General features: G+C 57.0%; 2 protein-coding genes and 2 non-coding genes across 7 annotated transcripts in view; 1 reads left to right on the forward strand and 3 right to left on the reverse strand.

Moving 5' to 3' along the window:
* Window positions 1-8,665: 8,665 nt before the first annotated feature.
* On the reverse strand, window positions 8,666-17,315 carry TBRG4 (transforming growth factor beta regulator 4). 4 transcript variants are annotated; one of them, XM_025433956.3, is made up of 11 exons: window positions 17,190-17,315; window positions 15,789-16,256; window positions 12,881-13,204; window positions 12,241-12,412; window positions 11,805-11,962; window positions 11,292-11,402; window positions 10,444-10,588; window positions 9,911-10,150; window positions 9,691-9,802; window positions 9,485-9,599; window positions 8,666-8,943 (listed from the first exon to the last, which is right to left on the reverse strand). In XM_025433956.3, the coding sequence occupies exons 2-11, from the start codon at window positions 16,203-16,205 to the stop codon at window positions 8,842-8,844; spliced, it is 1,896 nt and encodes a 631-aa protein (XP_025289741.1). In that variant the 5' UTR covers window positions 16,206-16,256; window positions 17,190-17,315; the 3' UTR covers window positions 8,666-8,841. The 4 variants fall into 4 exon arrangements, with proteins under 4 accessions (XP_025289741.1, XP_025289735.1, XP_025289724.1 ...); XM_025433950.2 differs by having other exon boundaries at window positions 17,159-17,286; XM_025433939.3 differs by having other exon boundaries at window positions 17,163-17,277.
* LOC112651077 (small nucleolar RNA SNORA5) lies at window positions 12,061-12,195 on the reverse strand. Its single transcript, XR_003130593.1, has one exon. It is a non-coding gene; the product is annotated as a small nucleolar RNA SNORA5 (small nucleolar RNA).
* On the reverse strand, window positions 12,580-12,716 carry LOC112651073 (small nucleolar RNA SNORA5). Its single transcript, XR_003130592.1, has one exon. It is a non-coding gene; the product is annotated as a small nucleolar RNA SNORA5 (small nucleolar RNA).
* Window positions 17,316-17,533: 218 nt separating the features above from the next.
* The window catches only part of RAMP3 (receptor activity modifying protein 3), a 41,751-nt gene continuing 35,408 nt past the window's right edge, over window positions 17,534-23,876 (forward strand). The window contains exon 1 of the mRNA XM_049095132.1: window positions 17,534-17,672. The gene's annotated coding sequence lies outside the window, so the exon portion shown is untranslated. The remainder of the gene's footprint in view (window positions 17,673-23,876) is intronic.

Raw genomic sequence — 23,876 nt, forward strand, 5'->3', positions numbered from 1 at the left:
TGGCTAGGAGGAGCCCACGGCAGGGTTTCAGCCCAGGAAGTACTCCTAGGGCCCAGGATGGCCCAGCAGGGACTATTGTCACTGGAGCCACAGGCCACTAGAGTAGCACAGACAGGATGGACCTGCTGAAATAAAAAATTTGAATGTAATAGCCGGACTGACTGTTCAGGAGGCAATACAAAAAATCACCTGTCACGCCAGAAAGATCAAGGAAGAATCCAAGACCCAGGAAGGTCACAACTAGAATAAGAAAAAGTAATCAACTGATGCCAAAACTAAGATGAAGATGCTGGAATTACCTGATAAGGATTTTAAATCAGCCATCATGGAAGCGGTGCCATGCGAAATAAGTTTCTTTTGGAGCAAATGGAAAACGTCAGCAAAGAAACAGACGTTATGAAATGGAAACAAACCAAGATCACGGAACGATATAGAATCACTGAAAGGAAGCACTTGCTGAGCAGTTTATCAGTGGCCAGAGATGACAGAGGACATCCAAGTGAGGCTGGGATGGGTCCACAGAATGTACTCAACTGAGTAATAACGACAAGAAAAACGTTGGGCAAGAGAGGCTGAGGACCGTGCGGGATGACAACATAAGACCCTGCTCATGTACCTGGAGTCCCAGAAGAAGAGCAGTAAAGAGGGCAGTTGAAGAGTATTCAGACATGATGGCTGAAACTCCCCAAATAGGCAAAAGATAGAAACTTACAGATGCAAGAGCTGAGGGACGGTCAAATATGATACATCCAAGGAAATTCACATCCGGACACTTGACCTCTAACTTGTGAGCACTGGGGACAAAGTCACAGCAGTGGCCAGAGAGAACACAAGACCCATGGGGACTGCCAAGGAGAACTGCAGCGCGCTTCTGGTCCAGAGCCAGAGGCCAGGAGGAAGCTGCGACAGGCCTTCAAGTGTGGAAAGCAAGGCTCATCGGAGAAGGCAGGCACACAGGAAGGAATGGGAAGTGTGCTCTGAGGGAGGGGGCACTGGAGGCTCCAGCACCAGCAGAGCACCCCACAAGCCTGGGGGGGGGGGCGAAAAGAGTACAGGAAGGGCAGAGGGATGGGCACAATGATGGGCACTCCTCCTCCTCCTGAGTGCCCGGTGGCATGTGTGACCACTGAAACAAACGAGAACTCCAGCTGACACCCGACAGGATTCTTAAAAGCAGCGATGGCAAAGGGACCGACATGGAAGCAGTGTGCACATGTGACCCAAAGTATACATGCTGCTGGGAGCAGATTGGGGGGACCTCACATGAGTGTGTCTCTACACCCAGAACAACCGTTAAGACCATACAAGATGACACCCCAAACCACTATATGTAAGTCAAAATAGGGTCCTTTAAAATGTTCAGAGTCCACAGCGGTGGAGCCTGGGGGGCTTAGAGGGTGGAGCGTCTGCCTTCAGCTCAGGTCATGATCCTGGGGTCCTGGGATCGAGCCCCATGTCGGGCTCCCTGCTCAGTGGGGAGTCTGATTCTCCCTCTCCCTCTGCCCCTCTCCCCCCTGCTTGTGCTCTCACTCTCTCTCTCAAATAAATAAATAAAATGTTTATTTTATTTTTTAAAGATTTTAATTATTTATTCATGAGAGACAGAGACAGAGAGAGAGAGAGAGAGAGGCAGAGACACAGGCAGAGGGAGAAACAGGCTCCATGCAAGGAGCCTGATGTGGGACTCAATCCCATGTTCCCAGGATCATGTCCTGGACTGAATGCGGTGCTAAACCTCTAAGCCATCGGGGCTGCCCAAAATATTTATTTATTTTTTAAAAACATTTTATTTATTTATCCATGAGAGACAGAGAGAGAGAGAGGCAGAGACACAGGCAGAGGGAGAAGCAGGCTCCCTGCAGGGAGCCTGATGTGGGACTTGATCCTGAGTCTCCAGGACCACGCCCTGGACTGAAGGTGGTGCTAAACCGCTGAGCCACCCGGGCTGCCCAAATGTTTATTCTTTTTTTTTTTTTTTTTTTTTTTTTTTTTTTAATTTTATTTATTTATGATAGTCACATAGAGAGAGAGAGAGAGGCAGAGACATAGGCAGAGGGAGAAGCAGGCTCCATGCACCGGGAGCCTGACGTGGGATTCGATCCCGGGTCTCCAGGATCGCGCCCTGGGCCAAAGGCAGGCGCCAAACCGCTGCGCCACCCAGGGATCCCCCAAATGTTTATTCTTAAAAAAATATTTTACTTAGGGGTGCCTGGATGGCCCTAAATAAATGTTTAAAAATAAATGTTCAGGGATGCCTGGATGGCTTAGCAGTTGGGCGCCTGCCTTCAGCTCACGATGAAGGAGCACGTCCTAACTCATTTCCTGAAGCAAAATTAAAACCAGGCAGAGTACCAGAAACAAACAAGAAACCACAGCTCAACCTCTCCCACAAACTTAGGCACAAACATTCTCAGTAAAATATTGGCAAATCAAATCTGACATTGTATAAAAAGAAGTAGACACCCCTGAGCAGATGGATTTTTTTTCCAGGTGTGCACGGGCCATTCAACATTTAAAATCACTTGTGTCATCCACCATACCAACAAGCTAAAGAAGAGAAGTTACGTGACCATATTGAGTGACACAAGACACATCTGACATAACCCAACAGCCGTCCAGAGTGTAGAAACTTTTTCAGCAGGTTAATATCAAAGTGATGAAGATCACTTGCAAAAGCCTTAAAGCCAACAGTGCGTGGTGGTGAAAGACTGCTCTTGGAGGCCGAGGCAAGACATGGATACCTGTTGCCCCCTGGGTTCAACACAGGGCTGCGGATCCTAACCCACGGTGAGGCAAGAAAAGAAGTAAGGGCTGCCAGACTTCCAGAATGGGAGCAGTTTCACTGGCCAGCTTCCCAGCAAAACTGGTGGAAATTATATGACTGTTAAAACTTCTGGAAATGCTCTGATGGGCAAACAAATGAAAAAAAGCACTATTCAAGAGAATTGGTGCAAAGTTTTTATTTTTGTAAAGATGTATTTATTTTAAAGAGGGGGGAAAGCACAAGTGCACATGGGGGGGGCAGAGGGAGAGAACCTCAAGCAGATTGTGCACTGAGTGTAAAGCCTGATGTGGGGCCCGATCTCACCACCCTGAGGTCACAAACTAAGCTGAAACCAAGAGTTGGATGCTTCACCAACTGAGCCATGCAGAGGCCCTGAGTTAAGAAAGCAGAGTCAGTGTTATTTGAGCCAAGCTGCTCCCTCCCTCCCTTCTCCTCTCCCCAAGGTACAGAACCCATCTAACTGCCAAGAACACAGGGGCCCAGGTCACTTAGCATTTCTTTCTTTTTTTAAAAAAATATTTATTTATTTATTGATGATAGACGAGAGAGAGAGAGAGAGAGAGAGAGAGAGAAGCAGGCTCCACGCCAGGAGCCCAATGCGGGACTTGATCCCGGGACTCCAGGATCGCGCCCTGGGCCAAAGGCAGGTGCCAAACCACTGAGCCACCCAGGGATCCCCCACTTAGCATTTCTTATCCTGTCCTGACCCCTGCTGCTGAGGCTGAGTTCCAGGCAAGTGTGATCAAGGTGGGGCTCCCTTCCTCTTTAGCCCCCACTTGTGGGAGACCTTCCCTTGGGCCTGGCACACCATGCCAGCCTGGCGACCCCTCTTGCACCCCAAAGCCATGGTTCCACTCCAGAAGAGGCTGCTGTCCCCCTCCACTGAGTGCTCAGCTCCCAGGCTGGGGGTGCCTCTCATAAGCTTGCTTTGAGTCCTGGCTGAGAATTTGCCAGGCCCTAAAGTGGACAGCTCCCAATCTCTTCCCATAGGAGTGGACTTCCCTTGCAATAAAGCTCAGGCAAGTTTTGACCCAAGAGTGTCCTCAGGACAGTGGACGTTGTGGTCAAAGGCATTTGGGAGGAGATTCACAGAGCCAGTGAAGCCACTGCCTAGACAGCAGGCCAGGGTGACTGTGGGCATACCCATGCCCCCCCAACCCCCCGCCGAGGTGCAACACGGCAGGGGAAAGGAGCAGACTCACCAAAAGAGGCTAGCCAGTCCCCAAGCAAACAAGCACATAACAGTAACACGCCCTAGAGGAGGGGGGTACTGGGCCAGAACCCAGAGTTGTTACAGTATTTTATTAAAAATGCCTAGTCTCCAACAAAAAAATTACCAGGCACACAGAGGAGTGTATGACCTGTATACTGGCAAGAAAGCGGGCAACAGAAACTGCTTTTGAGAGGAACTAGATGCCACATCTCACAAAGACTCTGAGGTAGCCATTGTAAATATGTTCACAGCTAAAGGACAGCATGACTACAGTAAAGGAAGGTATCAGAAGGTCACATCAAGTAGAGAAGATTCATAAAACACAGAAATGATGAGATTCACTTTAGGGACCAAACAGAAGATATGAACTGGCAGGAGAATTTGTGAACTTGAAGACAGATCATAGGAGATTATGCTAGCCTAAGAACAGAGAAAAAATGAACAGAGTCCCTGAGAAATGTGGAACACATTAACTGGCCCAATACACATAATGGGAAACCAGGAGGAGAGAGAACTTTCAAAGAAGGCACAGCTGCAAACCTCCTAAGTTGAAAAACCTCCCATATATTCAGGAAGCTCAATGGACCCCAGGTAGGATCTATACAGACAGACCCACAAACAGACATATAAAAATGCCAAAAGTCAAAAACAAAATCTTAAAAGCATCAAAAATAATTAGGACTGATAATTAGTTCAGCACAGTTGCAAGATTTAAGATAAGTATACTAAAATCAATTGTTGGGACGCCTGGGTGGCTCAGTGGATGAGTGTCTGCCATCAGCTCAGGATCCTGGGGTCCAGGGATTGAGTCCCACATCGGGCTCCCTGCATGGAGCCTGCCTCTCTGTGTCTCTCATGAATAAATAAAATCTTTAAAAATAAAGTGTTGATCCCGAATAGCTAAAGCACTCCTGAGAAATAACAAGACTTGGAAGCATCACACTCCTTGATTTTAAACTATACTATGATGCAAATAAGGAATCAGATTAATCAAAAAATATGGTACTGGCAGGAAACAGACATACAGATCAATGGAACTGAACAGAGAGCCCAGAAATAAACCCACATTTATGGGGTCAATGAATCCATGACAAAGGTGGTAAGAATGCCTGATGGGGAAGATAATACCAACGAATAGTGCTGGGAAAACTGGACAGCCACATGCAGAAGAGACAGGACCACTTTCTGACACTGTCGACAAAAATAAACTCCAAATGGATTAAAGACCTAAATGTGTGACCCCAAACCCTAAAACTCTCAGAGGAGAGCACAGGCTGTAAGTTCTCTGACGTTGGTCTCAGCAATATTTTCTTTGGACCAGTTTCCTCAGGCAGGGGCAACAAATGCTAAAATGTGGGATGCCCCTTTGGCCCAGGGTGTGATCCCAAAGTTCTAGGATCTAGTCCGGCATTGGGCTCCCTGCGTGGAGCCTACTTCTCCCTCTGCCTGTGTCTCTGCCTTTCTCCATCTCTCATGAATACGTATTTTTTGAAATGCATAGGAAGGAACCATCAACAAAACATAAAGGCCGCCTACTGAATGGCAGCAGGTATCCGTGAACCACACAGCCAAACAGGCGGTTGCAAGAGCCCCAGAAGACCTGAAACAATCTCAAAAACATACAAGAAAATAGGGCTCATGCTTTTTAAAATTCCAGTGTAGTTAACACAGTGTTGTATTAGTTTCAGGTGTACAGCATAGCAAGTCAGCCCTGCCAGAGAATCCCACACTCATCGAGAGCAGCGTGCTTAGCCCCTCCCCTCACATAACTAACCATCCTTAGTTGGGAGTTTTTGGTCTTTTTCCCTTTATTTTTCTTAAATTCCATGAGTGAAATCCTATGGTATCTTAGCTCACTTGGCAGAATACTCTCTGGCTCCATCTACATTGTTGCAAATGGCAAGGTTTATTTTTTTAATGGCTGAGGAATATTCCACAGCATGATACACAATTTAATCTACTCATCAGTTGATGGACTGCTTCCAGAGCTTAGCTATTGTAATTAATGCTGCTATACACACAGGGCTGCAGTATCCCTTTGTTTTATTTTATTTTTTGTAAATTTATTTTTTATTGGTGTTCAATTTGCCAACATATAGAATAACACCCAGTGCTCATGCCATCAAGTGCCCCCCTCAGTGCCCGTCACCCAGTCACCCCCACCCCCCTCCCCTTCCCCCACCCCTAGTTTGTTTCCCAGTTAGGAGTCTCTCATGTTCTGTTTCCCTTTCTGTGCAGTATCCCTTTGAATTCCTGTTGTTTTTTGGTAAACAGCAGTGCAATTACTGTGTCGTAGGGTAGCTCTATTTTTAACCCTTTGAGGAACCTCCAGTTTTCCAGTGGCCGAACCAGTTTGCATCCTCCCCCCTTTCTCCACATCCTCGCCAACATTCGTGGTTTCCTGTCTTGTTTAGCCATTCTGATGGGTGTGAATTGGTGTCTCATTGTGGTTTTGATTTGTGTTTCTCTGATGGCAAGTGATGCTCAACAACTTTTTTGTGTCCGTTGGCCATCTGGATGTCTTAGGAGACACGTCTGTTCGTGTCTTCTGTCCATTTTAAAATACAAATGGTGTTTTTGGTATTAAGTTCTTTATATATTTTGGTCACCTACCCTTTATTGGATATGTCATTTGCAAATATCTCCTGTCATTCTGTAGGTCTTTAGTTTTGCTGGCTCTTTCCCTTACTGTGCAGAAGCTTTTTAGCTTGATGTAATTCAGGACTCACTTTCTGGTTTCAAAGGGTCCTACAAAGCCAACAATCAAGAGACCGTGTGCTACTGAGAGCCTGGAAATAACCCCAGGCATCCGTGGCCAAGTGAGTTTCAACAAAGATGCCAAGATCATACTATTGAGATCATACTTCTCAAGGGGAAAACAATCTTCTCAATAACGGTGCTGGGACAACTGGAGAGTCACACGGAAGAGAACGAAGTTGACGCTCAGCACACACCAAATTCAAAAGTCAACCCCAAATAGATTAAAAGTAGTAATATATGGGCAGAATTACGAAATTCTTAGAAAACAGGGTATATTTTCATGACCTAGATTCACCAAATGATTTCTGGATATGAGCCCCAAAGCACAAGTAAAAGAAAATACAGTGAATATCACAGGAACTTTGTAGCTTCAAGGACACCACCAAGAAGGTACAACCCACAAAATGGGAGTAAGCATTTGCAGATCATTTATCCAACAAGGCACTGGTTTCTGGAACATACTGTTACAACTCAGACGACCTAACTGCATATGAGACACAGAATGGGAGTAGGTATTTCTCCAAAGATCATGTGAGTGACCAGTAAGCACACATGAAGGTGAAAAGACCGCTGCTGGTTGTGGAAACACCCACTTGATGGCTAGAGTGCTCCCCAGCACCAGCCACAGGGACCTGCCCTGCCTCCTGGAACCTCAAGCGTCTACCACGGGATGAGGGTGTGGAGGACCTCAGGGCCCCTCGCTGTGCCAGGGGGACGTGGGATGGTGCCACGACAGGCAGCCACCCCCCAGGCACTGATCCAAGAACGGACCTAACTGCAGGAGCTAAACCCATCCAACCCAAGGTCACCAGCTAGCAAGGGGGATGCACGGTGTGAAGGGCACAGGGGTCTTCGTGCCAACGTGCACTCCATTCCCTGTCAGTGTCCTGGTGTGACACCCGTTGGTCCCACAAGAGGTCAGCACCGGGGAAACTGGGAGGACACAGGGACCACTGTCCCTTCTCATAAGCACAAAGGGACCTGAGTGTCTGCCATGAAGGCCGGTGGTCCCAAGTGGTGGATGGGACATCCCTGAAGTCCTCCTGAACCAGCTCTGCATGTGGCACTCATCCAGGACAGTGCTCCACTGTGGCAGGCCCTCCTGCCCCCATCTTGCCTAGGCCACCTTGGCTGCCCCCTCCCACCTGGTGAGGGACAGCCACCAGCCTGTGCAAACAAGGGTCCAATGGCTCCCCATCCACCCCCAGGCCCGCGAGGTTTCAAGAGATGAACTAGCTCTTCCTGAGACCCTCTGGAGGCTTGTGGCACCGCTGGGATGGGGACCTGGGGTTGAGGGGCCCTTCTCCCTGGCTGCCTTTGCACTCTTCTGAGCTGCTGGGGGCAAATGGCAGTGCCCAGTAATCACTCTTGTCTATTCTACCAATGAAATTTCTGGCAAGGGACCAGGAGGGAAGCAGACTGTTCTTTCCAGTGTCTAGTGGGACTACTGCCAGGCCAGGACAGGAGGCTTAGGGCACACAACACCAGGGCCCCCTGGCTGGGATGAGACGGCAAGGAGGGGACTCCAACCCTGCTGTAACAGATGAGTACACTTGCCTTCTGCTCCAGAGCCACTGCCTCCTGGTCAGCTTGGGTCTCTGGCTTCCCCCCACTCACTCGAGACCATGCACAAGAGAACTTCTAGGACAACTGTGCTGGGTACCAAACCATGATGAGAGCCCCAAGCCATGTACTCATGTGCTCAAACCCCAATGGGCCTACCCCAGGAAGGTCCTCATGGCTCCAAAGCTGGAACTCTAGGACCAAATCTGCGCAGTGTGAGCAGGAGGCAGGTGGCTGTGTGTGCATGTACAGGACAAGGGCCCCCGTGGAGGCAGAAGCTAGGACAGACGGACCGCCTGGAAAGCAGGGTGGATGGTGGTGACGGTGACAAAGGCCAAGATGCCTTCTGGTGTTGAAAACTGAAATTCTAGGTTTATTGCCCACAAGAGGCAAGAGCTGCCGGCCAGCACTCCTCTCTGGGCAAGCCCCACAGGGACGTGTGTCCATGAGTGGCCATGGCCAGGCCTCTGGGGGAACCTGGCCCCACCCTGGGGAAACGCAGTTCACGGCTCAGGACAGGTCACTTGGCCAGCTCCTCCGCCACTGCTTTTCTTATCTTGTCCTTCAGGTAGGCGCCTTTCTGCCACTCAGACTTGAGTTCCAGCCACTCGTAGTACGGGACCTGTGGGGAGGGTGTGGGGACCCCTGCTCTGTCTGCTGTTCTGCGCCCACACCCCAGGCCTCCCAAGCCCACGGAGCTGTGGCACCGTGTTCAGGGAAGAGATCCTGGTTTCCGCAGGGCTCAGAGCTACAGGAGCCTGACCTCTAAGCCTGGGATCCAAGAGCCTGTGGCATCTGAGAGCAACTTTTAAATTTTTAAACATTGTTAAAAACAAAACCAAAAAACCACCCTGAGATGCATGACAAAACCATCATGTGGCCTCTAAGGCCACTCCTGTGTCCTGTGGCCCATATAGGACAGTCTGCTCTCCGATGGGAGCAAGAAGGAGCGCAGTGTCCTGGGCAGCACCCAGCTCTAGCACCGGCTGACGTGGACGTGCAGATCTGGTGCACAAGGCCTAGAGCGGGTAACAGAAGCCACGGCCTTGGGGAAAATAGGATCTTTGAAGCTGCCCTTTCTCCTGCGTGAAGGGGGAACCCTCATAGGGACACCCTCAGGAGCTGGGGGGCCATGTGGTCACTGCCTGCCCAACAGTACTCACATCCACCACCAGGAAGCCAGCGGCCAGCACATGGCGCCGGGCCAGCACGAAGCGCCCCAGCAAGTCTCGGCTCCGGCTGCTGTAGTTGGGGAACTCCCAGCGTAGGAAGGCCAGCCTGGTGGGGGAGAGGCGCAGGGCTTCAGCTTCAGGGGCTCCTGGGCCCTTGGGAGGAGTGGGGAGCCCAGAAAAGCTGCAGGCCTGCCTACCTCTTGGCTCCAGGAGGCAACGGCTGGCTCCCGGAGGGTGGGGCAAGATGGGGGGCCACGAAGTCCCTCGGGGGCAGGAACTGGCTATCTGGGTCCAACACTACCTCAGCGTCTAGGGATAGGTGTGGGGCACATGTTGGGCACTGTCCTCGGGGGAGCAGGGGGCAGAACTAGGAGCAGTCCCGCGGCCGCTGTGGTGGGAGTATGGGGAGGGCCTCACCCAGGACCCAGCCGTACTGCGTGGGCACCATGAAGCTGCCCTTGCTCCCCAGCAGCCCCCTCAGTGTGTCCTGCAGCTCCTTCTGCAAAGGGGTCACCTTCCTGTCTAAGGCTGAGAGCCTGGGGACCACAGCAGAGGCCGGAAGGAGGGGGCCCGTGTACTCGGGATACTCCAGCTGGGCAGTAGCGTTGATGTGCAGCAGCTTCTGAAAGGTGCTCTGATGTTTTGGGGACCCGCCCCCTAAGGAAGAGGACACAACGAGAAGAGCGGGTGAACTGAGGACCAGCACGCTCTGCCCCCAAGCTGCACCATGAAATACATGTCATCACAGGTAGAAGAGGGTGTGTGGGCCACCCTCGGGGAGGGGGCGGGGGAGCAGTGAGTGCCAGGTGGGCTTGGGATGTCCCCTCTCCCCTGCCCAGCCCCGCTGGAGGTGCTGGACACATGCAGGACCAGGCAGCCAACCAGCTGGAGCTACAGCGGGAAGGGCTCCGCATCCCTCAGGGTAAGAGGAGATGCCACACACCACTCACCTAGGAACTGGGTATGCAGCTCAGGGCACAGCACAGCCCGCAGCTCTGCCTCTTGCACCTGCTGCAGCACGCACAGAGCCCACACCACGTCCACCTGCAGGGCTGGGGGCAGGCCCGACAGCATTGAGCCCAGCTTCTCACGGACCTGGGTGAGGACAGGGCGAGGTGGACGGATGGGGGTCTCCCTCAGCGGCAGCACACATCCCAGGGCCAGCCATGCTCAGGGCTCCCGAAGGACTTGGCCGCACCAAGGCCCAAAGCAGCTCTGGGGAGTGAGCCTGCAGTTGCTCTGCTCAGGCTTGGCGCATCCCCTCGTAGAAAGCTCCAGAAACCCTCCTTGTCACCCAGGAGCAACCTGGGCAGCACGACCTTCAGCTAGACTTTCCCACTGCCCCTCCCACTGGTAAGGGACCACAGCCAGCAGACCTAGGGTTGAGGCCGGTAGACACACAGGCAGTCTCACCCCTGCGCAGGGGCACTCTGCAGTGACCTGCACACCTGTGCCTGCTGGCAAGTCTCACAGCATCAGCAGGGAGTTGAGGGAGCACCAGGGAGACCCAGCCCTGACCACGTGGTGACTGAGCAGGCTGATGGTCCTTGACCTGCAGCTGCTCTGGGCCACACAGTGCACATGTGGGGATTTCAGGTCTTAGACCCCAGACAACGCATGTCCCGTGTGGCTCCAGCTGGCTCCCATGGCCCTCTTGGCGTCCCCATGGCCCCCACGCTGGGTCTTCCTTTCTGCCTCTATACCTAGGGCTCCCATGCACAAGTCCAGTCTGGAGCTCCCCCCGGGGGTCCGGCAGGCACAGGAAGAGGATGGGGGAGCAGGGGTACACAGACTGTACCAAGCAGAAGAACTGGTCCTCTTGTTCCGGGTGGAAGTTCAGATGCGCGAAGGCCAGGAGCATGTTGCACAGGTGTAGCCCAGTGATAGTCTGGGCTCTGTCTAGGATGTGCTAGACCGGCCACACAGCAGAGGGAAACGTAAGACACAACGGGCCCTCCCACAGGGCTCCCAGCCACCTAGGTCATCTAGACCTTCCCCCAGAGGTGGAGACTCTGGAAATGCTGCAGCCAGTCCGCATAGCCTCAAGTGGTTGCACGCAAACGTGAGCATCTTTCCTTGCTGCTTCAGGAGCAGAGAGCAAATTCGGAGCTTCGCTGTCCACAACAGTCCCTGCTACAGTCACCTGAGGCCGGAGACCACCCTCACCCATGTCATCTGCACCACCTGAGATGGCTCCTCCCCCAATCACCCTCGGATGGGGACCCCCCTCTCTAGCCACCCCCCTTTGCAGTCTGGCAGTGTGTCTGGCCTGCTGCGCCTGATAGAAGACGCAGGGCGCTGCCCAGCTCACCTGGACGAAGGCCTCAAACAGGGGCCCGTTGACCCACTTGAGGAGGGCGAAGGACTTGGTGCAGCGGGCCACCTCGCTGGATGTCAGGCTGGGAGCACGGGGCAGCAGGTCAGATGCAAGGCGCTGGAACACCTGGGTCTGCTGGAAGCCGAGTTTGCCTTCGGGACACAGTGACCCCAGGGTTCACCCAGTGAGGGTCAGCGGGCTGCCTGGGAGCCACCCAGCCACCCCTGTATGGCCTCAAGGTCTGGGAGGTTGGTGTCTGTGATCAGATTTATCCCTGAGGCCCAGTGCGGGGAATCAGGGCCCATGGGTCACAGTGTTGCTGTGGCAGCCTTTTGGACCAGTGCCGGCCACAGGATAGGCAGGCATCGAATTTGACATAGCTGCGGCCATAGTGCCCCTTCGCCCAGTGCTCCTGGTGGGAAGGGCTCACCATAGGCGTAAGCCAGGTCCAGGAGGATGCCTTTCGTCAGGGGGAAGGGCTTCTGGACCAGGTGGTAAGAGATGGCCCGCAGCAAGGGCACTGACCGCCGATTCTGAGTGGCTAGCGTCAACAGCACCTTCCGTAGTTCGTCGGGGCCAAACTGCTCCACCAGCTCCAGGCACTGTCAATCACAGCCGGCAGGGGTCAGCTCGACGGCCGAGGCCAGGGGTCCCATGCAGTGCAGCCCCTGTGGGACAGCGACTGGACCTGAGCTCAGTAACCCCAGGCCCCAGCTGGGTGGGCCCTGCCTCTGCTCCCAGCTAGGGACCCCCGCTGGGTTCTGGGGTGCCCTGTCTGCAGCCAAACTTATCCCCAGGTCCTAGTGCAGAGGACCCAGGGCCCATGAGCTGCAGGGCTTGCTGTGGCAGCCATCTGGGCCAGCACCCACTATGACGGGAATGGGAGCTGAATTTGACTTGACTGCAAGGTGCGGGAGGCATCACCACCAAGCACTAGCCTGGAGCTGAGCCACCTGACGGCCCCAGTTAGGCGCACAAGGTGATTGTGGAGTAAGACCAGGCACGGTTCGGGCCCTGTGCTCTCCCCACCAGGAGTGGCAAGCAGCTTCCCAGGGCTCCTGCCCCAGTACCTTGTCTTCCAGGCGGTTCATCAGTGGCTCCGAGAGGTGCCCTATCTTGGCCATCATGGACACTACCATGCGGCAATCCTCGATTTCTGCCCATCGCCGCTCCAGGTGCACAAGCAGCTCAGCCAGCAGCTCCTGGGAGTCCCGCTCCTGCATGTAGGTGGCACTAGACTCCGCCAGGAAGACCAGGTGCCTGTACTTAAGCCTGCGCAGGCGCCAGCGGACCTCCTGCTCCACCGACTGCAGCTCCTTGCAGGCCCCGGGGAGCGCCAGCGCATAGAGGCTCCGGAGCAGCTTCACGAGGATCCCGTGCCACACGGAGGTTATCTGGGTTGGAAGGACACAAAAAAGTCACACGCAAGACTCCACCTGACTTATGTCAGGGGTTTGGACTAGAAGCTGCCTGCCCAGCACAGCCCACCCACTGCTTTGGGGTGGGGGAGGGGGCTTCTGGCAGCTGTCTGGGTCACCTTCAAACAAGAAGGTTGCATGAGAAGCGAAATTCCCGAGTTTCTCCAATGCAAATTCCACAGAGGAGGCCGGTTACACACAGACTCGGCCACAGCTGCTCTGCATGGCGGGCACATCTGGTGAGTGCCCATCTCACACATGCAGGCCTGAACCCAGGCAAGCCATTGCGTCCAGGACTGGGAGGCAAGCCTGCAGGAGCCCGCTCGTTCCTTTGCTTGTGGTGACCGTATCGCTCCCTGGCTGTTACAGACACACTGACTTTCCTACAGCACACAACTGCCCCACTGAGTCTGAGAAGCCCAAATTCTAAGCCCCTTTTCCCCAATGGAGCGGTCCCACAGTTGTGGTAAAGTGTTTCTCATGGACGTTGATGAGAGTAACGCCGGCATCCAGCACAGCATGTCCAGGCACGGGGGACCCCCCTGCCCCACCCAGTCCGTGCTCCTCAGGGCGTGAGAGGCCCTTGAATGTGTGGGCAAAAGGAGGCCTGGGTCCAACACAGTCCTGGCCATCCTAACCCAGGCGTCTGGGACAAGGGGCTGGTTGTTCACCGGCTGCCACCGTGGCCGTGTCAGGCACCAACACCAGGGGAGCTTCACACCCCACTTCAGTTTCCTTAAAGCCCCACCATCTACAGCAGTGCCATGCTGGCACCTCCCTCCCTCCTCCTTGGTACCTGTTTCTGACAAGAAGACTCTGCCGTTCCCAGCAGGGTGTGTGTTTCCAGGCCTCAGAGATGCATGGGGCCCCTCCAGCCCAGCCCCTTGCAGAGGCAGTATATGGCAGGGGGCCCACAGGAGAGCCAGGACACAGGCACTCGGTGGGGAGGGGCTGTCTGGAGCACTGAGCCTCTAATGGTGCCCCTTCTTGTGAAGCTGTTCCCTTCAAATGTGAGCTGGAACCACACCTGGTGCTGAGTGCAAACAGGGGAGCCGGTGTGCGAAGGGCTGCGGAGGCTGACAAGTCTGGAATCTGAGTCTGTTTCAGGAAACCTGGTGCCTATGTCTGTGCGTCTCCTGGATAGCAGGGGAACTTTTAAAAGGAAGCTTAAATCTCCAAACTCGTTATAATTTGTTCCTGGTTTATCCTGGCTCGTCAATTTGTCATGTTGTTCACATCCACCTCCTAATACTTGCTTCCTTAGTGTGTACCTGGTACTCAATAAATAACCGTCAGGACCACACCCTCACCACCAGAAGGGCTCAGGATGAGATCACGAGCACTGGCACTGGCAGTGGCACTCGACCACCTTCTGTCATGACTCCAGCGTGCACGCACACGTTTCACTGAGACACAGCTCCCGGACGTGATACTTCCCCTAACACACACGTTCTAGCATTTCCTCCCTTGGCCTAGTTAGCCTATCTCATAAAAAACAGCCAGCCACACCCCCTGCTTTTCAGTGGAAGCCTGGAAACCCCGCCCTTGAACTGTGAATCTCCTATCCCTTTTGCTCAGCAAGGGACAGAAGCATAGACTTGGGGAGGGAATGTGGGCAGACAAGGCCAGAGCAGGGGTTCGACCTCCTGCCTGTGGTGTGGACCCCCCCCTCTGGCAAAAGAGCCAACTGGAGTTCTGCTTCCTCCCCTGTAGGTGCTACTCAGGCCCTCCCCCTGCCCTGTTCCCTCAGTGTAAGGGTCTGACTAGCTGGATGATGGCTGTACCCAGCCCAGTGGCCTGGCGCCCTCCGTCCAATACCCTGTATCCCTTCCAGCCATGGGAGCATGCCCACTGTTAGCCATACAGACCCTGGACGGGAGCTACACAAGTCAGGACTGCCTCGCCAGGGAAGGGCGTTTGCTGCTTGGGAAAAAAAAGCTTATACTGGGCAGCCCTGATGGCCCAGTGGTTTGGCGCTGCCTTTGGCCAGGGGTGTGATTCTGGAGACCTGGGATCGAGTCCCATGTCCAGTTCCCTGCATGGAGCCTACTTCTCCGTCTGCCCGTGTCTCCCCCGCGCCCCCACGTCCCTCATGAACAAATAAATAAAATCTTAAAACAACAACAACAACACAGTTTATACTCATTCACCTAAAACGTCTGCATAAAGCACTAACAGGAAAAAGACACATAAAAGTATTTGTACTCTACGAAATGAAAAACTAGAGGCACCTGGATGGCTCAGGGGTTGAGCGTCTGCCTTTGGCTCAGAGTGTGACCCCAGGGTCCTGGGATCAAGTCCTGCATCGGGCTCCTGCATGGAGCCTGCTTCTCCCTCTGCCTGTGTCTCTGCTTCTTTCTGTGTCTCTCATGAATAAATACAATCTTTAAACAAAAAACACACCAAAAAACCCCCAAAATGAAAACCTAGAGGATGTGGAGGACTTACCTGGCAGGGTGGTGGAGCTCCTGGCTGTACCTGGAAACTGACCGGCTACTCTGGACTCTAGGGCCACCTTTTCCTGCTCGTTGAACCCTCAGAGTACATTCTAGAAACCCACCTGGCTATTGACCAGCTGAAGCAGCTGCTGGAAGTGGGCATCCTGCAGAAGCAATGCCTTCTTGTCTTCTGGCTTGTTGGCCAGCAGGCGAGAGAGCTGGATGAGGATGAGGGCTGCATGGTTCTCGTGCAAGCAGTGACCACCACGAAAGAGCTCCAGCAGCTCCTCAGGCCGAGTAGCCTTCTCGATGAGCTGGTCCACATCTTGGTGCTCTGAGTTGGCGGCGAATGCCCGTTCCTTCTCCACAAGCCCCGATAAGGGACCTGGGAAGTGGGAACTGGGCGAGGTAGCTGAGGACGTCAGAACCCTGGGGGCGACCCTGCTAAGTCGGAGTCCGCAGCCCGGAGCCAGGGCAGGGGCCTCGAGCATGGCCCCCCTCAGGAGGCAGGTGCATCGCTTCACCAGGCGAACTGCCATCTCGGCCCGGGGGGCAGGCAGCTGAGACTCCTAGCCGGCAGTTCCACAGCCCTGAAGACACAAAGGAGAGGAAGAGGTGAGGCGGGCACAGCTGCGGACTCCCAGACACAGAGCAAGACACACGGACCGCAGCTCAGCCCCTCTCCAGAGGCCGCAGCCTCTGCTTCCTGCCGGCGCTGTACATCTGTTTCCTGAAGAACCACCTTTCAGGCTTTTGGTTCCGCGCAGGTGACCGAGGCCCAGAACTCATCCGCATTAGAGCCTGGGCTGCGGAGAGTCCGCGCACTGTGCTTGGCATCACCCGAGGGGGTGGCTGGGCCAGCGGTTCAACAGTGACCCCGGGGCCCAGCCCGAAGCCGGGGCTCCAGGCGAGCAGCAGGCTCCCAAGGGCGGGGAGGGGGTCCCCATCACCCCGCCCCCTCCCCACATCACCACGGCGCTCCCCTCCAGGCCCCATCACCCCTCCCCTCCCCTCCCACATCACCGCGCCCCCTCCCGGCCCCCGGGAACTCTCCTCCCCTCCCACCCTTCCCCCCTACCCCCCTGCCGCGACCCGGGGCATCGCCCTCTTCCCCGGCCTATCACAAACCCCGCGGACGGGGCCGCGCACGCCACGGGCAGGTCGCACAGGCCCCGACGGCCTCCTCCCGCCACGGCGGCGCGCTCCAGCCCCGGGCCTCCGGGGCTCCCTCGGCTCCCTCCGCGCCAGACGCCCGTCCTAACCGCAGAAGAGCGGACGCTGGGAGACGCGGGGTATCGGCGTACTCGCGCCCCGAGGCTCGGCCTCCGGGTACAAACCGAGTACCTGCACCCGCGCCCGCGGGATGGCGGCGGACGAGGGCGTGCGCGCGGACCGGCCTCCCCTCGCCCCGGGACTCTCAACTCCCCCGCGTCCTCCCGCGCCCTTGGGGGCCTTACAACCGCCGCCCAGCCGCCCCCCCGCGCCATCAGACCTACACCGCGGCCGCCAGCACCGCCGCTGACCTCCATGTGCCCCCGCAGCGTCCCAGGGCCACGCCGCTCGGCGCGCTCTTACGTCATTCGGAGCGCCGCCGGAAGCGAGCCGCGCCGCGGTCCGCCGGTCCGGAAGTCCCTGGAGCTCCTTTCCGGCCGGGAGCCATCTTTGCTGAGGGCACGCAGCCGGCAGCCACTGGCTGCCCCTTTCTGGCCAGATGCCATCTTTGCTGAGGGCACAAGCTGGTTGATGGGAAGAAGCGGCGTGGGAGACTGGGGCGGAGCGGCCCTGGTGCGCGGGGAGACGGACGGGGAGACGGACGGGGAGACGGACGGGGATCCGGCCCCGCGGCTGGAGGCCGAGCGCTGTCGGCGCTGTGCGGGGCGGCTGCGCTGCGGACCGTGCCCGGCCGACGTGCGTGCGTCCGGCGGGGGTTCTGTTGTCTCTAGAACGGAGGAGTCGAATGCGCGGGCTTTGGTGATGATTCCGTGTGGCTTCCTCGACGCTAACGGGTGTGCCCTTTGGTGGGGGCTGTCGATGGCAGGGGGAGGGCTGGCATGTGCGTTGGGACGAGATGTAGGTCTTACCAGGCTTCTCACTCGGTGTTGCTGCGAGCCTGAGGTCACTCTAGACCATGGAGGCTATTAGAAAGTAACGAGCGGCAACACACACGTGAGGATGCAGCTCAAAACAAACGTGTAAAGTCCAGGAACGCTTACACCTCCACGGTGAATGGCGGTTGCCCACGTAAAAACCAGTCAAAGAATTTTTTAAAAAAAGATTTTATTTGAGAGAAGGCACGCACACACAGGTGGGGGGGCAAAGGCAGAGGGAGAAACAGACCCCCCGCTAAGCAGGGCGCCCAACCCAGGGCTCTATCCCAGGCCCCTGAGAGCCTGACTTGAGCCGAAGGCAGACGCTTCACCTTTGCCAGCCGAGCCACCCAGGTGCCCCTGAAAACCGGTCACAGAATTTTAAGGTTTTATTTATTTGAGAGCACAAGTGAGAGCGAGCGTACATGGGGGTGGGGGGGTGGGGAGAGGCAGACAGGGAAGGAGAAGCAGGCTCCCCGCTAATGGGCTCCATCCCACGACCCCCGCATCATGACCTGAGCTGAAGGCAGATGCTGAGCTGCCTCAGCCACCCAGGCGCCCCTAAAAACTGGCCCAAGAATTTGAGTAGATGTCTCCAAAGAATTTACATAAATGTCTGATGAGCACATGAAAGGAGCTCGGTGCCACCAGTCATCAGGAAAATGCCAACCAAAGCCACCACGAGGTGCCCCTTTGCACTCACTCAGTGTGGCTGTGGTGGAAACAACCAGCACAGACCCCAGAAGATGAAGAGCGTTGGTGAGGGCGTGGGGAGCTTGGGAGGCTAAGGCTTCGCAGTCAGCCGTGACACGGGCTGGCTTTTTTGGAAGCCGTGGCGGTTTCACGGAACAGTCGCTGGGGGACTCGGGGGCACACCTAAGAACACGGGAAACATGTCTGTGCCAACACCTGCACACAGGTGTTCGCAGAGGTGTTACCCGAAAAAGCCCCAAACTAGATGTGCGCCAGCAATGGTGGGCGAGCAAGCGCACGATGTGGCGTGTCCCAAGTGGGATACTAGCCAGTACGCTCGGTGACCGTGCCCTCCCCGCGTGATTTCACCCGGGTGCCTCGTCCTGGAGGCGCAGAGGTGCACACGGAAGGAGACGGTGGTTCCTGGGCTGGGATCGTGGGGATGGGGCCGCTTTGGGTGCTGGAAGTGTTCTGGGATTGGAGCTCTTGTCCCTGAGACCACGAAGAGCCACCGGGGTCTGCAGTGGGGCAGCGGCCACGTACTCTGGGAGCTCTGTGGCCCAGCTAGTGCGTCAGAGGCCGGTGGGCCCAAGAAAGGGCCTCGCCTGCTGTTGGGCCGTGTTTAAGGCGCCTGCCGTTGCCGTCTGTTTAGTCTTTACTCTGGGGCTGGCCAGACGCCGAGGCGTTTCCAGAGCTGCCAACGTTTTGGGAGCCTGGGCGTGGGGAGCCCAGGGCCTCAGGTTTGAGCCCGCAGACCTCTCCTGGGCCCTGGTTCTGATGCTCTTGCAGCTGGAGGTTGCAAGGGTGGCTCGTCTGGGGCCCTTCTGGCCGTGACCAGGAGCGGGAGGTGGCCCGCCCAGGGCCCCGTGGGGTCCCTCAAAGCCTCTCTTACTTCCCGGAGTCAGGAGCTCATGCTTCCAGCAAACGTGACCCAGCAGGCGCATCTCCATTGAGGTGGTGGCCTCGGCCACCCAGACAGAGGGCCTCCCACCTCGCCATCACCGCCGCTGCTGCCAGGGAGCAGTGTCCGGGCCCAGGGGCTACGTCTGGGGCCCCCACGGTCACTCAGGTCTGTGTAGATGGCCCTGTGCTCTGAGCTGACGGGGGCAGGAGCCTTGTCGGGATGGGAAGCATCAGGCTCCACTTGGTGGCTTGGGGGAAAGATCTGATTTGCCAGGTGCTCAGTGTTCTGAGTGCTGGGCTTGGAACCCCCTCTGCCTTCAGAGGACCCAGCTGGGCCTGGGGAGGATGGGGCGCTTTGTCCCTGCTTCCCCCTCCAGGCCCTGCTGTGAGCCCCTTGGCTCCCCCTCCGTGCCCCCATGCCACCCTGGTCCCTGTGCCCCTCCCGGCGAGGCTAGCCTGCAGCTCCCTTGCCCCCTGATGATGGGGGGCCTGATGGTGACCTGAGGGCAGAGTGGCCTTGGTGGGGGGGGGTGGCCCCAGCTCGGTGCCCTCTGACAGCAGGACACTGCGGAAGGACCGCCTGCCGCCCTGGAGGTGAAGAGCACCAGTCTGGCAGGAAGATTGGGTGAGGGGCTGGTCTCCTTTGGGTGGCAGGGAGGGGGGCGGGGGGATGCTGGGGAGATCTCAGCCCGTCCTGTCCTGTGTGCTTGTGACAGATGGAGTGACAGGCCCAGAGCAGCGTGCAGGCCTGCCAGGGACTCTTCCTGCTGCAATCTGGAGCAGATGAGCTGGCGATGACAGTGTGACAGCAGGGTGGCGGGTGGTGGGGGAGGTGAGGGCTCCACCAGGCGCTGGGCCTTCCTGGGCTCCCCTGGACAGTGAGGTGTGGCAATGGCACCTGCCTTCCCTCTGCAAGGCTGGGTTTTGGCTGGGGCTGGGCAGAGGTGTCCCCCAGACCGGCCCAGGGGGTGGGGTGGGGAACCCCTGGTGAGCTACCTTGGTGGACAGGCCGCACACCTGTCGCTGGGGAATCCAGTGCCTCCTCTGAGGCTTCTTGGGGACAGGCCTGGAAGGGTACACCTGGCTGCCTCCAGAGTTCATCCCCCTCCCCCCAATGCCTCTTCTGCGTGCAGGGTTTGGGGTCTCCTCCTACCAAGGTGCTGTGCTGAGTCCTCTGTAGAATCACAGAAAGGTGGGCCTGAGGACTCCACTTTCTTAGGGAAAGATCCTCCCTCAGGGCCTCCCCAAACTTCCTAAGAGGATGGGGGGGATGGGAGGGGAGGGGGAGGAACCACACTGGAAGGTCTGTTGGCTCAGCCAGGCGTGTGACCCTGTCCCATGCACCCTCACTGCACCCTTGCACCCTCACCCCTCACGTGTGGGAAACGGCCAGAGTGGAGGATGGGACTGCCCAAGGGTGTGTGGAGAATGAGCACCCAGGGCTCCTATAGTCCCGAAGCCCCAGTGCCTCTGCCCTCCGACCCCTTAATCCTGACCGAAGCCAGGTCCCCAAACCCCATGGATCGACACATCCAACCTCCCCTCCCTCTGTCCCTCCTGCCTCCACCTCCTACATTGTTCCTGCTCCTTCATCGCCCCTCCTTCCTCTTCCTCCCTCCTCCCTCCACTGCCTTTCCTTCCTCCTCCTTCAGTCCTTTGTCTCTCAGTCATCCATCCTCCTGCATCCCTCCTCCCCCCTCCCTCTCCCTCCTCTGTTCTTCACCCAGTCCACCCTTCTGCCTTGCCCATCCTCCTACCACTACACCATCCACCGAGAAGTCCTGCAGAGCCCTCCTGGTGTGGTGGGCAAGTGCTGGGGACAGTATGGGTGCGAGGGCCCTTCTGGTCGCCTCTCCTGGCTGGAGCCAGCGGGGCCTGGGAGCTCCGGGGTGGGAGGGCCTGGAAGGTGCTGGATCCCCCCTCTCCCCATGGCCCCCTGCAAGCCACTGTTCTAAAATACCACATAGTAGGAAATCCATGGCCAGGAGAGCAGATGGTAGACTGTCACAGTTCCTGGGAGGAGGGCCACACGGGGAAGTGCCTGGCCAGGAGGCAGGGGGAGGGTCGCTGTGGGCACCAGCCTTTATGTGGTTTCCGTGGGGAGGACCGGGCAAGGGCCAGCAGGCAGAGGACAGGTGGTGTGGCTGCCTCCGTAGGCCCCGCTGTGCCGGGGCTGCTCCTCCTCCTCTGGTCCCTGTGGGTGAGGAGGGCAGGGGAGAGTGGGCTGGAGCATAGGACTCCCACGGAGGAGGGGTTGGGCCATGGGCTCTGCAGTGATTTGCATTGGAAGGTTGCTCCCCCTTACCTCGGGCAGGAGGGCTGCTCCTGAGCAGGAGTGAGGAGGACAGGGGTGCGGGTGGGTAAGCACGTAGGGCAGATGTTAGGGTGTCAAGCTGACAAGCTGGACGCGTGGCCATACAGGGATGGAGGGGGTGGGCGTTCGCAGGGGAGGGTCCCCCAGCATGTAGGTGGGGGCCGGTGTGTCTCCGTCCGCCTGGTTCACTCTGAGCTCAAGGCGGGGTGGGCTGCGGGGTTCAGGCCCCCCCCCCCGCCATAACTGAGGGGCAACTGCGCTGTCTCATGGCACCTTTGAATCCTCGCGGTGCACATCTCTGGCAGGGCCACCACATGTGAGTGTTGGGATCCCCTCGAGTGGCACTGGGGCTCGCAGAGCCACGGGGGCCTAGGATGTGTGGTGCCAGGTTCAGTCCCTTGCTTGGGGTGGGGACCAGCTCTCTGCTGTGGAGGGAGCTCCCCTTGGTGAAAAATGGTCATGTAAGGGGGATGCTTCGAGACCATGTGTCTCTCCCAGGGGCTCCCGGGCGTCTGGTGACACCTGCCCGGGATGAGGATGACTTCGGAGCTGTGGAGGGTGGGCCGTGGGTTTCTGGTCCTAGTGTCCCCCCCAGCCCCCCATGTGGACTAGCGTTTTCCGGGAAGAGGAGCTTCCTGTTCTCCCTGTACCCTGGCGGTGCTCCAGCGGGCTGGTGATGGCTACAGGCCGGCTCCGCTTTCTGACACAAGGTGGCCCACGCAGCCTTGTCCTGTGTTCCTGCAACAGTGTCTCCAAGGAATCTGGTTCCTCTTGCTGGACAATGGTCCAGAAACAAGATTCAGCCACTGGGCGTAGCCCTTTTCATTTGGGGCGATCCATCCTGTCTCCCTAGCTCCTGATGTGTCCGCCGGCCCCACAAGCCGTGGCCAGGCCAGCCAAGCGCCCACACGTGCCAGCCGCACACTGGGGCACTGCAAGGAGCTCTGGTCCTTGCCCTCTGCCTGGAGCAGCATTTTGAAACTTTGCAGTTTCCGGGGTGCTGCAAGCATCCTGTGTTATTTACAAGGACTCTGCTTCCCATACCTGAGTTTTTGCTAACGAGGTGACACTGGGGCAGGAGTCCTAGACACACAGAACGGGCTGGTGGCCCAAGGAGCCAGCCTGTGGCAAGAGGGCCGGGGGCCGACTTGCTGAACGAGGGCTGAAGGCTGCGGGAAGGCCCCTGGACACCAGAGCTTGGGCGCCCCTGGGGGGCAGGGGTGGGCCCGTGACACACGGATGTGCCTACAGGTGGTGCACCCCAGCCCAGCAGGTACAGAGCCCCCCACGTCCCCGCACCCACCTCCACCGTGTGGTCTTTATTTGGCTGTTGCTGGTCTGGGTTCTTCACGATAGACTGTAATCATAACTATTGGGCTTTCAGAGTTCTTTGGGTCGTCCTGACAATTCACTGAGTTGGTGTGGTTTGTGGGAACCCCTGCATCTGTAGCTACGTGAATCGGGGTGCAGGTGGCCTCCCGAACTGCCAGCAGGTGCTTGCAGTCAAGGCAGTAGGGTGGGAGCCGCAGGGGGGTTAGTGTCAGAACTGCCGTGAGCGGTGGGGTCCCCACTGGGTATCTGCTCCACCTTCCCTGGAGGTCCCCAGGGTGGTGTGGGCACTGACACTCCTGTAACCATGCCTTCCCTCTGCACACCACTGCACGGATGGGGTTACACGCCTGCTGTGGAGAGAGGCCGAGGCGACTTGGGAGCCCAGTCCTCCCTGCAGACCCTGCTCCACTCCTGTCCCCGCACCAGCAGCACCTGTCACAGGGACCGGCCCCCGGGGGGCCAGAGACCCGGGAGCTCCCAGAGGCCTGTGTGCTTTGTCCCTCCCAGCAGGTGCCCAGGACAGATGGACAGACAGAGTGAAGCTCAGGTTTTTATTAGCAGCAGGCAGGAATCATCTTATGTTCTCTGGATTCAAGAGAGAAGGTTCTTGCCAAGCAGACTCAGGCCGGTCACTCCTGGCAGCCCGGGGCTCCTGGGGAAGCCTGTCACTGAAGTGGTTCCTCTGCAGGGACATGGAGGCCTCAGAGGCAAGCCAACCAAGGTGGCAGGGGGGACGCCCCATACCCATCCCTCCCCATCCCTCCCCGGCCCTCACGGTGCCCACGGGCTGGCGAGGACACAGACGGCCAGGAACCACATTTCCCAGACCTCCTCCCACATTCAGGAACCCCGATGCCTCCCAAAGTTCCATGGCAAGGCCA

The sequence above is a fragment of the Canis lupus genome, chromosome 16, assembly GCF_003254725.2.
Source record: "Canis lupus dingo isolate Sandy chromosome 16, ASM325472v2, whole genome shotgun sequence".
NCBI lineage: Eukaryota > Metazoa > Chordata > Mammalia > Carnivora > Canidae > Canis > Canis lupus.